General features: G+C 42.3%; 2 protein-coding genes across 7 annotated transcripts in view; one reads left to right on the forward strand and one right to left on the reverse strand.

The window, feature by feature from the left end:
* The window catches only part of LOC119117695 (ankyrin repeat and SAM domain-containing protein 1A), a 31,473-nt gene extending 18,277 nt beyond the window's left edge, over positions 1 to 13,196 (reverse strand). For 3 of the 6 annotated variants that reach the window (XM_037244164.1, XM_037244148.1, XM_037244140.1), the window contains exons 1-4: positions 12,436 to 13,196; positions 4,958 to 5,038; positions 4,643 to 4,799; positions 3,598 to 3,660 (exon numbers count right to left, since the gene is read on the reverse strand). In XM_037244164.1, the coding sequence (XP_037100059.1) occupies positions 3,598 to 3,660; positions 4,643 to 4,799; positions 4,958 to 5,038; positions 12,436 to 12,614 (480 nt within the window). In that variant the 5' untranslated portion in view covers positions 12,615 to 13,196. The remainder of the gene's footprint in view (positions 1 to 3,597; positions 3,661 to 4,642; positions 4,800 to 4,957; positions 5,039 to 12,435) is intronic. The other 3 variants (XM_037244155.1, XM_037244174.1, XM_037244183.1) reach the window with 3 other exon arrangements.
* A 411-nt stretch (positions 13,197 to 13,607) lies between these two features.
* taf11 (TAF11 RNA polymerase II, TATA box binding protein (TBP)-associated factor) lies at positions 13,608 to 15,482 on the forward strand. The gene is made up of 6 exons (XM_037244223.1): positions 13,608 to 13,800; positions 13,987 to 14,194; positions 14,277 to 14,407; positions 14,483 to 14,570; positions 14,873 to 14,969; positions 15,043 to 15,482. Exons 2-6 carry the CDS (start codon positions 14,018 to 14,020, stop codon positions 15,171 to 15,173), a joined length of 624 nt encoding a protein of 207 aa, XP_037100118.1. The 5' UTR covers positions 13,608 to 13,800; positions 13,987 to 14,017; the 3' UTR covers positions 15,174 to 15,482.
* Positions 15,483 to 15,578: the final 96 nt, after the last annotated feature.

The following is a 15,578-nucleotide window of genomic DNA, read 5'->3' on the forward strand; positions in this document are numbered from 1 at the left end:
CACTGCATGAACTGAATCAACGCTGCAACGAAATCAGCACGGATTTAGGTTACTTGTAACAATCACAGCCAGCAGGAGGCAGAGTTTGCAGAGCTGACGGTACAGGGACTAAGATGAGAGTGCTGCACTCACATTCTGTAGTGATAGTCAACGACATAAAAAAAAAAAAAAGTAGTGAACATTCCACATGGTATCTACCACAACAAATCCAACAAAAACCGGTGATGCTGACCCACGATTGCAAACATGATACCCGGAAGGCTTTTTGCTGCAGTCAGAGTGTCGAAATGGGTGTGTCAGATAAGACCACAGAGTTGTATGGCCACTGGCCAGTCATTCAACAGATAAGCCCCTAAACCTCCCCCACTTATTACGACACACGCGCACACACACGACAACACACGGTGCCAAGTTACGTGCTGTGTGGCCTCAGGAGACCGTTTGACATCCACAGATGGGATCAGCAGGTAGTTCTGGGTTCCTGGGGTGAGGAGAGATGCCAGCAAAGCCGGTGACCACTTGGACAAGAAGCAAGGGGTGAAGCTTAAAAACAAATAACCCCTGTCATCATCACAAAGGCACTGTCCACACTTGAAAGAAACACAATTAAGCAGGACTGGATCTCATTTGCTTTGTTTCGCCGTCTTGTGACAGCACAAAGTCACGTGCAAGCGGCGAAAAGGCGGGACGTCGCCTAAGAGGAGCGTGCTGACTTTCATCTGTGATGCACCGTTAAGCATTTGCTTATTAGTAGGATAAACTCAGAGGATGCAGATGACTTGAGCGTGCAAACATACATGCCATGATTACATCAGCATGATTCACTTCCTCAAATATATAGGTTTGCTGCCTCAGGGGCCATCTCATTTATTCTTGCACATATTAACCACCCACAGACAAGTGATTCTGCATGAGGTTGGACCAGGGGTCACAAACATGTTCCTCGCGGGCACCTGGTAGCACCCATGGACCGCATGAGTAGTCTGCGTGGGTTGTTCTAGGAATAGCTTACCAGAGATGGGACACTGTGATTTTTCTTAGAATGTTGTAGGAATTGCAAATGAAACAGGTGGGTGTTGCCATATATTTATATTCTAGCAACCCAAATTGTCACACCTGAAACAATGTGCCATGTCCTCAGTAAAAAATTTTTTTTTTCCACGCATGAAGGCTGTCAAAATGGCCACAACACCGATAACTGTGCTAGGCTTGAATTTTATTTTTTTTTCTCCATCGAGAAGTCTTAGTGACAGAGAGAAGCAAACATGCCCCAGAGACGATAACGCGGTCTGACGAGCGACCTCTGTCACGTGACCAAGCTGGCTGGCGGCACAGCGAGGTTACGTCACCATGGACCCCCGGCGGTGGCCGAGGAGGCGTGGGCTGGAGCAGCTGTTGCTGCTTGTGCACCAAGAGGCTGCGTGTGCCAGCGTCTCATCTGCCTGTGGTCACAATCGAATAATACACTCGCTCGTATGAACAGGAGATTCATCCACAGCAGGTTTTAAAGACATTCAACACCATTTTGATTTTTAAGTGAGACAAAAATGGGTTCTGGGAAACTAGTTTTCATCACTTCTGATGATAGCGTTGCTCATCTATGAGCGGGAACTGTAATGATAGTTTTTTTTGGTTTTTTGGACACCGTCACACATTCCAGAGTAAATAGGCCTTGCAGCGTTGGGGACGAGGTGAATCTCACTGACTTCCTGCCACAAACTATGATTCTCTGCACTGGACTTTAACTCCTTTTTGCATGAAAGATTAGCTTCGGTTCCATAAGGACTTATTGGGATGGGCCCAATACACAACTGACATAAAAACATTTCAAATTACAAATAGACATGCAAAAGGCACCACATCCCTTGAAAATAAGAGCAGTGGATTATTATGACAAGCTGGTGTTTTCACGATACCAAAATGTTTGACTTTGATACCATACGTGTGTTTGTTTCGGTATTGGTAACCGGTACTTGGTGCAACACTAGTAGAGCCGGTTTTACATTTCAAATGTGGTGTGCTCAGATATGCACGCATGGTTGGAGGAATTCATCGAAACATATATTTAATTAGACAAGTGACCTACATAGCGATATGAAGCCTGCGTGAGAGGTACAGTGACATGAGCCTGAGCAGACCAATGGCCATACTATTATTGAAACGATGATGACGACTGTATTTCGGAGCACCTTTAAATGCATTTCACTAAATATCCTTTGTTGATCAATTTTATTTGCAAAAAATAAGATTTGCAAAAAAAAAATTGCCATTTGCACAAAATAAAAAAAAATAATGATGGAAAAAATAAACTGAAACTGAAAGTGATATGGATTGAATACAAAAGATAATGCACTATAGAAATGACCGAATAATAATGATTAAGAGGCTCTAAGGGCAGTGCCAAACCACTGGACCTTTTTTAGATACAAATTCTTCTGACAAAGTACAGTGCAAGTCCAGCATTCAGGTATTTGGGCCTCTTGATCCAAGATGACAACTCCAGATGGGAAGGTTTTCCAATGCGTGAGGTGGACCACAGAAGAAGCGAGACTCCCTCTTGAAAGTTCCAGCCTACACCTGCTTGTCCTCTCTAGTGGGTCATTTGCCTCCACCGTAGGGCCAACAACAACGTTACCATGGCAACCGCCTGCCTCATCCTCTCCTGAGCAACCTTATGAGCACCAAGTAGGAGGCGGGGCCAATCCAGCCATTTGCACACTCCGCACGGACAAGTGTGTCATGGAAATCTCCGTTTGATGTTGATGCAAAGCGATGGCGACACTGAACACAACCCATCCTCCTCCTCCTCTTGGAATGGCTCACTGACACACATGACACCATCAACCAAAGTATGTTTGCGTTTTTTTTTTTAATTTATTCATAACAATAAATCAATTATTTAGCCGCAAAAGTAGCTAGTGCCCTCATCAAATTGCCACGATGCGCTTACTTAGACATCATTTCTAACCACAACCCAAACAGATACAACTGAAAAGCAAGGCAACGATAAATTGGACAATACAGCGAGGCTTCGTGGCGCTATAGCAGAAAGTCATCCTTAGCCATCCAAACACTAAGAGGATTAGTTGACCATGTTCAAAAATAGTGTGCGGCTTTATGTACAGGCCTCGGTGGGCTTCCAGCTATGCCTGCTATGAATACAATTATGGAGGCTGGGTTTGAAATGTTTGCACTGCTACAAAGGAGAAATGGGGGGGTGGGGGGGTTGGGGGGGGTAGTCAGAGTCAACAACTGAATTTAAACATTGATGCAGGTAATGGGTGCCCCTCTTTAAATGAAGATATTATTTAACGTGAACAAGGAACACAGTAACTCTTACAGTGTCACTTCATCATAACTGCTGACATGTACATATAACACTTGATTGCTAATAATAAATGTATGTGCATTGGTGGCCCAGCCATAACATTTCCAATGTTGCGTTAGTAGTACCACAAGAGCTACATAAAAGCATCCGTGAGGTTCAGCAGCGGAGCGGCCTTGCAAGCAGCAGCAGCGACAAACCCACAGCGAAGCGACAGCAGCAAAGCAGAGAAGCGCTCAAAGGAAAACATTGCAGCAGCGCAGTGTACACACCTTGGCATTAATATAAGGGTCAAAGGGCCCACAGCGTTTGAACTCTTTATGGTCTACAGAGCTCTGGGAGGGAGGAAAAGAAGATAAGCTGATGGATTTGGATCAGAGACAAGAAATGAATACACATGAATGATCATCACAACTAAATATGTGAACACAACTGTTAATGACCAATTAGATGTCAGGATTAGTTTAAGAGAAATGGCCCACAATGAGAATTAGATTATGATCTGTCCCCCCCCAAGAATATTTGACCATAGCTGCAATATAAAGCTCAGAGTGGGTCATTTCTGCGTGTCCAAAATAGGCCTGCCTACTGTGACTGGCTTAAAAATGGTTAGCACAAACAAGCACTTCTCACGCAAACTGGGTGCCAAAGAACTTCCATGTAGCATAGTATCAGTATCAAGTGTGAGTCATAATGCTGGGAGAAGAATGCACACAAGTCAGATACTTAGAAACATCCAGACGTGCAATGCTGAGGTAACAGTTGATGACCATTGTAGGAGAGCGAATGGCCCAGAGTTATCAAACAAATGGCTTGTGGGCCAAAGCCAACCTGCAAAATAATTTACTCTGGCCCGCAAGATGAATTTGAATGTGGAAAAAAAATAGTGCAGCAACCCTGCAGTTAGTATGTGTTGTGTTATGAGTTCCATATTATCTGACTTTTGATGTGACTATGAATATTTATAAGATGACTCCTCACTGGTGATTGGATAAGTCAAAAGGGCCGACGTAGTGCGAGTATGAAAGTGAGCAGAATGTTGAGCTGACCTCTGTTGTTATCAGCCACCATCCTTTCAAAATGTGTAATCAAACATCTTCACAACAAAAACAAAAAGCGTCGTTTGGTGGACTCCAACTCATACATGTATCAATGTATTTGTTTATCTTTAATATATAACATTTATCCAGTTATATGACAACTCAATTTGTGTGCCCTAAAACTATAAAGAGTCTGACACGCCTGTTCTTGAGACATTTAATGGCTGACCTCTTCCGATAATAACATCAACACACACCATTACAATGTAAATCCAACCTGTTCGTTGAGTTTGGGATGGGAAGGTCCTTGGTGGATGAGCAACCTGACAATGCGCTCGTCTCCCTTCCACGCCGCCAGGTGCAAAGGGTAGCAACCCTTGTTGTCGGCTATGTTGGTCAAGGCCTCGTTTCGCAGGAGCATTTCCACCACTTCGCTGACGGTTAAAGAAGGGATGAGGCAGGTCAGATTTTAAAGAGCAATATAATAAATAGTCTTTACAAACAGGTAATCAATAGCCTTATAGTCCCATCGGGACTGGTTCGCGGTCTCGTGTAATGTGGAGGATATATAGATGTGGCATTTAACCACTACCTGTGTCCATTTAAGGCGGCGTGATGGAGCGGACTGTATCCGGTGCTGTCCACACAATTCACGTTGGGACCTCTCCAGATGCTGGTCAAAAAAAGAGAGTGATAATTAATTAACAAAATGCTGAATTGCCTCTTTATTGTTGAGCGAAGTTACAATCATTATGCTGATTTGTTGATCATTGAAGAGCTATTGTACCTTTAATCAAAAATCACATTGATGTTTTGGGTATCTGCATTTTGGGAAGAACTTTTGTCAAAACAAAATTAAATAGAAATAATGAAGATTTGTTCTTTTAGTGTATCATTCCACAAACGGGAAATCGAAGCTTAAACCTAAAACGCCCGTGTTGGGAGAAAATCGCAAGCTCCCTCTCGAGCAAGATCTTTATGAGGACAGTAGAGACAGTCTGCAGCTTCCAACCAGGAAGGAAAATCACCAGGTTGCTGAAGCTAAAATTAGCTCACCATATCTAGTTTACAGTATCTTTGTTATTCCCAGTTAAGACCAACGCACAAAAGACCTTTGTTATGTATTCGATCGTGAGCAGCACCCAGATAAAGCACTGAGTAATAAATTACCGAACGACTGCAAGTTTGGAAAACTCCAATCTCGCTCTCCTCCACCGTTGAAGATGCACTTAACTCAACTAACAGTGATTTGGTTCTTTGAATTTGCAAGGTGCTGTCTTTACAGAGATGATCGACTGGGTGAATTAAAAAAAAAAAAGATAGATAGATGGATGGATGGGTGGATGGCTAGACACAAAGTTATATTTGTTTCGACATCGGAAGAACCCTCTATCCACGTGGCTAGAGAAAGAGTAGACTAACATTCACACCACATGTCCCATAGTAGTTCTTAGCAGTGTGTAATTATATAGTCAGCGCTGCACATCTGCGGCCCACGGAACAATGAACTTGACACTCATTCACAGGGATGAAACCATCTCCAAGTCACAGACAGTTCATTCCCTTCAGCATGTCTTTAAAGTTTCATTTATCACAAAAGGCAGCCAAGAGGATGCACTAAAAAAAACAGAATGCGCAAGGATAAATTATTCGGGTGTAAGGAAAAGCCGGGCCTTGATAAGCTTCTGTGAAGTAAGAAGGGAAGCTACAATCATGCTTCCTTCTCGTCCCTCTAAGAAGCAGCAATGACATTTTAGGGTACGACATTAATAGTGCTGGTATTTATTTGTCATTTTGCATAAGGTTGAAAACCGTGCGAGGGAGTCGTAATGGCCACCACAACGTGGCTCAAAGTGTACACCAATGCCACGTTTCTGTGGCCAGTGAACACATCATAAGCACAAGTGGAGAGAGAACCCGACTTTTGGTTTCTGTCCTAGATGAAAGAATTATGTAACAGCTTACAGCAGGAGGGGGGAAAAAAGACCATAAACAAATTAACAAACATGAACAGAGCAGCAACTAGGACAGGAGAAGTTAACGAAATCAGGCAGAGTGCAGAAAGCATTACCAGAGAAGAACAAGAAGTCCCGCCTGGCATCAGGCACACAATTAGTACGGCTTTGACTTTATTGCACTGATGGTCACACTCTTGAATATTGATAGTTTCTACAATGTAGTTTAATCGTAAGACTCTCATACAAGATTTAGAGCCAGGTTTAATCAAATCTTTTTGTTACTTGGTCAATGTTAACAGTGTATGTAGATAGATGTCACAAAATCTGCTACAGGGCTCTGATGTGTGACTATTTTAATATTTAGTTGGACTTATAGTTACTCCAAAGAGGACTTACATATTTTTTAGCACTGCAATTGTGAATTATAATCAGGGTTTTTTGTTGTATGAGATTACATAACATTATTTGGAAGGGAAATGGTGGCATATAGTACTATATATATGTATATGTATATATTATAATATAATAATATTATAATACATATATATATATATATATGTGTGTATATGCATGTATGTATACACACACACACACACACACACACACACACACACACACACACACACACACACACACACACACACACACACACACACACACACACACACACACACACACACACACACACACACACATACACATACACATACACACACACACACACACTACATTTACAGCAGGCAGTAGTAAAAGTCACAACACCTCATCCTCTCAGAGTTTTGGCGAGCTGGCACTCAGGCCAGAAATCAGTGTGGTGCCGGACAATCCACCATCATCCTCTTACTAGGGCTCACAACCAACGTAGCGCAGGGACGGGGCTTAAGGCCAATAGCTGGGCGGTGGGCAAGACAGAACACACAATTTGGATTGGAGCGCGAGCGGACGAGGGGGTGTGGGCATTCAAGGGAAGCGACGAAGGAATTCCTCTTTGAAGGGGCTACATTAATCCTTAATTTCCCTGAGGGAATATCAACGGGATGAAACTAGAAGTCGAAAGAGATTCGGTTGCTGTAATTCCGTGCTGTACAAAGCTTGGTTTTAAAGAGACGACAGATAATAATATTTCCCTCGAGTCCTATCCATTAGCCTACTGATACTAGTCGAATGCTGACATGTTGCATATATGTACAGTTGGATTAATCATAAATCCCCACTGTTCTTCTTAAATGCTCAGTTTGTGTTTCAATGTTAGACAGACAATATGATTGGCAAATTTCTATTGATAATCTGTACCATCCTAACTCAGGATTACAGTACAATTCAAACCAACATAAAATCAGTCAATAGCCAAAATGGTCTGATCTGCCACAAATTCACTGAAGAACATAACACTAAGACTATAGTCTTGCTTAAGTGTCTGACAATATCAGTCAGAAGACAGAGGCAACGTGCATGGATGCATGTTGAAACAGATAAAACAACAACAGGGCTATTCCTCTGAAGCAACACTTGAAGTTAGCTCGCTAGCAAATTATGCAACAATTCTATGGCAGTAAGGATGAGTCCTCGGGATGTCTGTGACACATATGTCGGGAAACTACTCCACAAGAGGAATTTGTGATCTCATGGTCTGCCTGGTTACAGTTGAAACTTCGATGTTCTCGAAAGCCATATGACCTCAGATTGCAAAACAGTGACTAAATGAAAATGTAACACAGCAAAGGGAAAAAAACAGGATGCCTGCTTATTCTATTCAATATAATAGTCATTCTGAAAATGCTTGCTTCAGAGCTCTAATTCAGTTTTTATTGTCTTTCATCAGGATGACTTTTTTTTATTATTATTTTAGTCTTTATAACTTTCTGAAAATAAGAAAACGAAAACTAAACACCTAACCTGATAATGGTTTCATTTATGTATTTATTTTAGTTTGTTGCACTTTGTTGGTTATATTTATACTAAGAGATATTTTAAATAATGGTGGTATTTATTTGGCCATTGGATGATTTTGTTTTATTTCTAGCAAACTTTTATTAATTTTAATGTATTTTCTTTATCTTGATTACTATATGGAGAAAAGTTCAATTGCCACCATTAGTTATTTTAAGTGTAAAAACAAACCTTATATGTCATTATCGGAATATAAAATTATTACTTTGGTAAGTCACGATTTAGGATTTTCCATACCACACAGCACTAAGCTATAAAACACACGTGACATGCGATGATGTCCTTAAATTGAACATTAAAAAGAGATCTGAGAGACTAACGCTCTGTTACTGAAATGAAAGCTAAATTCAATTGTGACCCCAGCCAATTAAAAGTCTACAGAGGGGCTCATGAACACATCAAGTGCGGTATTGCATTTCACAGAGAGGAGGAGGAGGTGACATGTGGATTAACTACGGATGCCCACAGACTGAGAAGGGAGCAGTCAAAAGGCCTACAGCAGAACCAAAAAGATGGGCATGAAAAGCAATGTTGGCAACGGGCGGAGATGACTTGTAGAAAAGAAGGATGGCAAGCTATAAAACACACACACACATTAAATCACAGCCCATTTTCTCGCTGGCATTTTTCCAAACTGAACTTGTGACTCTACCACCAACATCTATCAAGTGTTTTGCTTAATGACAGTGTAGTTCAATCTTGATACTTGCGACTCATGAAAACTAAACCAAAAAATCTATTTGTGTATATACGAATTAGTCAACCTCATTCCAGAAAGGTTTTATTTAACTTATTGCAAAATTGCAAAAAACGTTATTTGCTTCCTGCAAACCAACCTTCAACTAAAGTGAGTGTCAGATGTTCGTAGTCAGGATATGGAGAGGGGTGCGGCTGTGCACCCAGCAGGTGAGCAGAAACACTGCTGAGAAGGGAAGACTGGGAGATGGTGGGAGACGCCATGCACGGGACCACACAGAACAAACGTCTGGGCCACTAATGGGCCTGCACATGTCCAAACAGTGGGGAGCCCATATCTCATAAATTCTTTCCACAAAAACCCCCACAACTGTCAGAGTTCTTATCTTTCTCTTTCATCTATTTGTTTTTGCAAGATTTTCAATGGGGGAGTGAACTGAAGTTTATATTAACACGCACACATGGGATTACCCGAGTCTGTTTTGTACCATTTCATTCATCACACATCACACGAGCGACAATCTAGGTCAGGACAGATCCATCCAAGATATTAATGTTTAACGGAATGGACATTCTGCATTGTGATACGAATGTATATTCATAAACAATCCATAGATAGCGTTTTGACTGTGCAATATTTGTCTACAAAGGTTTTCAGCATCCACATGTAAGACCACTTTCAACTCTTCCTTCACACATACGAGGAACTCGTCACTGTTACGAGGTGTCTTGTTGTCAAACGCGTAACACCGTAAACGTCACACGCAGAACAGCGTGTCGCAAACTCAGATGCTCCTGGAATGCTAACATGGCAGTGTAAACTTTCCCAGCTACCCACGCTGCCGGCTCGGTTGAACCAGATAGAGTTTCTCTAGGTTCCGAGGTTACAATTGATGCAATGTGACTAGCAAGCCTGCCACTCACATTAGAATGGTCAGCGCAGTGCAGTACTGTAGCATAACTTGGAACTCAATTTTTGCAGGATTGAAACACTTCGTTCACATACGCTGATTTTAAGAGAGCAACTTCGATGTTAATGTTTTTTTCCAGCACATTTCTTTTTTTTGAAGGTGACTTGAGTCTGACAGCTTCAGTCTGATTAGGATGAGCCAGAAATAGCGGACGTAATGGGATGGAAGCATCTGGAGCAGAGCCCAGCCAAAATTAAAATTCAAGCCGAGTTCTTACGAAAAGTGACCCGGCAAGACAATAAACCGTACGGATCCAGAGAACCTTTTTCAGCGTATTCTATCACAAAATACTGCAGATTTCTATTGGTCTAATGAGGAGGGCACCCTAAATAGGTGGTCTAGTTCGAGCCAGATGACAGCTCAATTTTCTTTGTGAGACCAAAACAGGCGAGAAACCCCCCCCCAAATGGTCTTGTATGAATATGAAAAGCTATCCTGCAAGGCTTTGTCAGCTGGACAAAGGATGTGGCTGTGAAGCTACGAGACAAGCCCTCATCTGGCTAAGCTCTCAGGGTGTCCGTCCAGATCTCCCAGCATTCCTCGGTTAATTTCCCTCTCAATAGGCAGATTGTTTGCTTCTTTTTTTTTTTTTGCCAGGTACTTTTTATTACCTTCAGTTCACCCACAGCCACTGCTTACGTTTGCAGAAAGTGGACCAAAAAAAAAATCCTCTCCAAAGTAATGATTCTTTGATTTACCTAGTCTTTTATGAAAGCAGACCGATTTATTTTTTGTGATGGACAAATTACTACACTATAATAATAATTGTATATGATTATTCAATTATTCTGTGCAATAATCGGTGGAATCTAAAAATATTCGATAGTGACAGCCTAATTCTTGGAATTCTGCTAATTAAGTTGAACTGATTGTCAATAATGCTTTATGAAGAAATTGAGGGTAAATGGCACGGATTACTTCCCTGCAACCAGCAGAGGCGCAGCTGATTAAGTCTTAACCAGCTAGCGTCTAGACTGCCTTACATAGGTTGCACCACGTGTCTGCAATTCAAAGGCTGCCGTGACCTTGCAGCTTGAAGATGCCCTGCCTGTCCTGTTGTGATTTTAATGGCGCAAATGTTTAGGGCCGGGGCATCATTTACATGCCTGGGTCCATGCCTGTCCCATGGCAACTACTGGGGTGAGGCCTTTTGGGAAAGCTGACATTCCGCACAGCCGAGCTTCACAACTGCATGCTTATGACAACACTGCAGGTCTTGACATGCGCCCCATTCCAAAGCAAGAACGCCAAAAGCTAGTGAAAACAAACGTCAGACTGCGTTACATGATATTAATGATTCCATTTAGCCTGTTAATAAAGGTAGTGTTTAGGGTTAGGGTAGGCTTAATCTGCTTTCACTATTACGTCCTTAATTTGTGGAATACACAATCATTTCTGAAATAACTAATTTCACAACGTTCCCATTAATCTGTCTGAGGAGGTGGGCGAGCCACCCTTGTGAGGCAGTCAGCCTCAACAACTATGACTCTGAATTGGATTTCCGATTAGGTTTTACCGTAATTAAATTTGAGTGCGCTACATGACCCGCATGAGGTAGACCGACTTATCACTCCTGATTTTACAGTAACACTTTCGACCAAGTTGGCTCGGATGCTTTGACTGACAGTTCATCCGCATTTGATGATGCTGATGCGTCATAGCTACGATTACTTTGAGTTGTCATCGTAGCTATGACGCAGACTGTGGATAAAAGACTTACACATAGAACAAGTGGAGATAGTGCATGCTGTTTTGGCTCGCCGGTATTTCAGGTAATGGGAAAATCTTCGCAAAACAATCAACCTCAAAATGATAACAGAAATGGATCTACTGGCACACAACCAATATCATCCTTTTAGGGCCGAGCATTTATTATAAGACAGACTCCTGGAAGACTGCAAATGGCATGTACAGACTTGATCGTTTGTATGGAAATAAGCATCATTAAAGTCAGCTAGAAGACAGAATCCTTAAGATGGTGGCTAAAACCTTATCAACCGTTTACCTCACCAAGGACTTCCCCCTTCTTGCGACCTCTGCAACAAGCAGCTGAAGTCAGTCAACGCACACGCACTATACACATCAGCTTTCCTCACACATTTGACTTTTGTTTAGATGAAAGTTGGGCTGCTTTGATGACTACACTTTCACCAGTGAGAGTGCAGAGTCTTTTTTTACTTTATTTTCATCATTTTCTTTAACTACTTGTACTAATTTATAATAGATATGTAGCTGCATGATAGCCTGCCAGTGGTTTGTGCACATTACAGTACAACTGGCTTGGAGCTAACAAAGAAGCATGCATGCATGCATGCGCATACACTCGGCTGGCTTTGACATCATGTTTGCACCATCAACTAAACATACTCATATGAGTTTGCAGATTTGATTAGTCAACATAATAAAACAGAACAGACAGGGCTACTATTTGACAGAGAAATATTGCAAAACGGAATGGAATTACTCAGCGTCTCCTTCCCTCCAATAGAGCCTACCTGAGCAGACTGGAGAGCGTATGCGAGGAGGCAGCGTGGCCGCCGCTGTTGCCACTTCCACCGGTTCCGTACGACCCGCTGCCGGTGCCAGCCGATGGTCGTTTCCCGGATAAAAGCTTCTCCACCGCGGCCAGGTTTCCCGTGCGCGCCGCTTCGAGGAGCTCCTGCTCCTTCCCCATTGTGGATGCGTTAAAAACCAAAGGAGAAGGACGGGCTTTGCTTGTGAGATTCCTCCGCGACACCCCTCCTTCCTCTCCCGATCCCAAGTTAGTATTCCTCAATTGTGCGGAAACAAAAAGCTGCCTCCGCCGCTTTTTCTACGCGTCCACCCGCTCCACGGCGTCGCTGGCGCCTAAAAAGGGGGGAAAGTTTCGCTGCGGCGCACGGCACCACCATGGAGCAAACTTCCTCTGGCCAGTCCCCTCAGCGGCGTCCGTCACTTCCTCGAAACTGCTCCCTCTTGCTGCATCTCCAAGCCGAGCCCCCCGCAGGCGATCACACGCACGGACCCGGACATGGCACACACCCTTCCCCGAACGGCTCGATATTGATGCCAGCAAGGTGATGGCACATACGCAAGCGGGCACAGAGACAGGCTGCGTCCCTTCCAAGTGAACTGTCCAGTGTCCACTAATTTTCCGTATTCTGGTGATCAGTGAAAAATACAGAGTGTGGCGGACCTCGGCGTCATCCCTGAACACCTTTTGATTTTCTCTGTATTTTTATGCGTCACCTGTCAACTTGTCTCGGTGGGTGTGGACGGCAACATTTCACAATAGCTCGTCAGGTGACGGCAGTGAACAATAACAATGTGACGTTTAATCCGTAGTTGTAGTCAATAAAAGAAAAAGGGTGAAATACACCTTTTTGCTTATCTGTATAACGTTTGCTCTTTAAAGCAATAATCACAGCGTGCGCAGTGGTGCTCGGTTTTTGTCTTTTGCCGTGTTTCATCAACACGCACGAAGTGTATGGCAATTGATTAATTTTACAACAGGATTTTATTATTTTTATTTCTTACATGATCCTGTCAAATTTTTAAAAGCAAACTTCAAAAGGCAGAAAATGGTGCGCTAATGACCATTTTAAACAACGGTGTCAGTTTCAAAAGTTGGGTTTTTATCAATAAAGGTTTGACGAAATGCAGTCTGTTTTGTAAGCTATTTGTTAATAAAGGTTGTACAGGCAGGAACCGGAAGTGACGTAACGCACTACAGTGCTGCCCGACTCTTCTTTGGATACATAGCATAATTTGAAGATAAATCGGCCGCGTTTATTTAATAGTTACCCATCAAAACGATCGTTTGTGTTAGCTTACCTTCGTTAGGCTCCCTGAAGTTAGGTTGACGCCTGACAACATTAAAGGTAATGACTTTTTTCTTAATGTTTATTTAGCTAGCCAACAAGCATCGCATGCATTTAAGTAAAGTTAAACAAATACTGCATGCATTAAAAACAAAAAACGATTCTTACGCATTTTTTGCAATATTACGAATACTATTGTGTGTCGATAAACAAGGCTTAAGAGTCAGAGTCTTATTGATCCTGCAGCGTCTGACGCTGTCGTCGTGATTGAGTGATAATGGCTGATCCTGCGCGGATCAAAACTGAGGGCACACTTGAGAACTCAGCAGCCGGCCAAGATGAGAAGCCTAACGCCAAGGTGACCGAGGACACACCGTCTCCTGCACCTGAAAAGACTACAGACGAACCAAAGGAGTCTTCCCCACAAGACCAGCACAAACAGGATGATGCAAATGTAAATAAATGTAAAGTTTAGGTCTACATACCTAGCTGACTGGCTACTAATTCTTGCCCACTGTTTTCTCTTGTCTCTAAAGGAACCGGCAGCAGCAGAGGATGAAGAAGAAGGGACTTCGGGTCAGCCTGCGTCGAAAAGACTGAAGGTGGAATCAGAAAAGAAAAAGGAGAAGCGGCAAAAGGTTGATGAGGATGAAATACAAAAGATGCAGTAAGATATTTTCAACCAAACACAAGCCTTATTCGTTTTATTCCCATTAACACATTTCTTCCTGCGTTTTTGAAGGGTTTTGGTGTCATCTTTCTCTGAAGACCAACTGAATCGTTATGAAATGTACAGGCGTTCTGCTTTCCCTAAGGCTGCTATTAAGAGGGTATGAAGTTTTGACTATTGCAGTGTTTCCAAAGCTTTATTGAGCAAAGGCACATCATTTTTACTATCAGAAAAATGTTATGGGACACTACCAAACTACCTCAAAAAGTATATACTGAAATAATGATCTTATCTCTGTTACCCACAAATTTACATACTTTATAGTCTGGTTCTTCTGAGTTGAACACAAAGCATTTATGCCTGCAGGAAGCATATCTTATTTGAAGGGGTTATAAATAATAATTGTAATAATTTTACAATAAGGTGACGAAGAATCACCTTGATGTGTGCTTTGTTTTCTAGCTGATCCAGTCCATTACGGGATCCTCAGTGTCCCAGAACGTGGTCATTGCCATGTCTGGTATCTCCAAAGTCTTTGCTGGGGAAATAGTTGAGGAAGGTAAGATATCTATACCACACTTGGGTAGACTGAGATGTAAATAAGTAATATGAAATATTTTGGGTTTTCACAGCATTGGATGTTTGTGAGAAGTGGGGAGACACGCCACCTCTTCAGCCCAAACACATGAGGGAGGCAGTGAGGAGGCTCAAGAGCCGCAATCAGATTCCCAACACTAAGTACAAAAACATTCAGTTTCACTGAGGAGCGCAGCTTCAAATTAGATTTCAGTGATGAATACACTGGCCCCACCCAAGAAGAAAGAGGCACCATTGCTCCGAAGAAACCTTACAAGGGTCCGACTACTTACCACTGGCTGGGCAGACCTCAAGATCAGTGTGCATTCTGCTGAAGGAACTTTGATCAAGGACTATGAAATCGAAGCAGCAGCCTTTGTTCTCGCCAGACTGTCAGTATAAAGGTTTGATGAAACATTCACTTCAGTTTGGATGACGTTGTACCGATAAAGTATCGTTGTAAATACAGTAAATTTTATTATTGAAAATAACATTACCATTTGCCCTTTTTATTGAAGCTTTAAAAAAAAAAAATGAATTGCAATATCCACCGTAAAAAAGTAATTTGGCTCTTGACCGAGTGAGGACTGCG

This window comes from Syngnathus acus, chromosome 2 (assembly GCF_901709675.1).
Source record: "Syngnathus acus chromosome 2, fSynAcu1.2, whole genome shotgun sequence".
In the NCBI taxonomy this organism is placed as follows: Eukaryota; Metazoa; Chordata; class Actinopteri; order Syngnathiformes; family Syngnathidae; genus Syngnathus; species Syngnathus acus.

Coding starts and splice junctions, on each gene's coding strand:
- taf11 (XM_037244223.1), top strand. CDS start 14,018: ATGGCTGATCCTGCGCGGATCAAAACTGAGGGCACACTTGAGAACTCA. Junction 14,195..14,276: donor ACAAACAGGATGATGCAAAT/GTAAATAAATGT, acceptor TTGTCTCTAAAG/GAACCGGCAGCAGCAGAGGA. Junction 14,571..14,872: donor CTAAGGCTGCTATTAAGAGG/GTATGAAGTTTT, acceptor TTTGTTTTCTAG/CTGATCCAGTCCATTACGGG.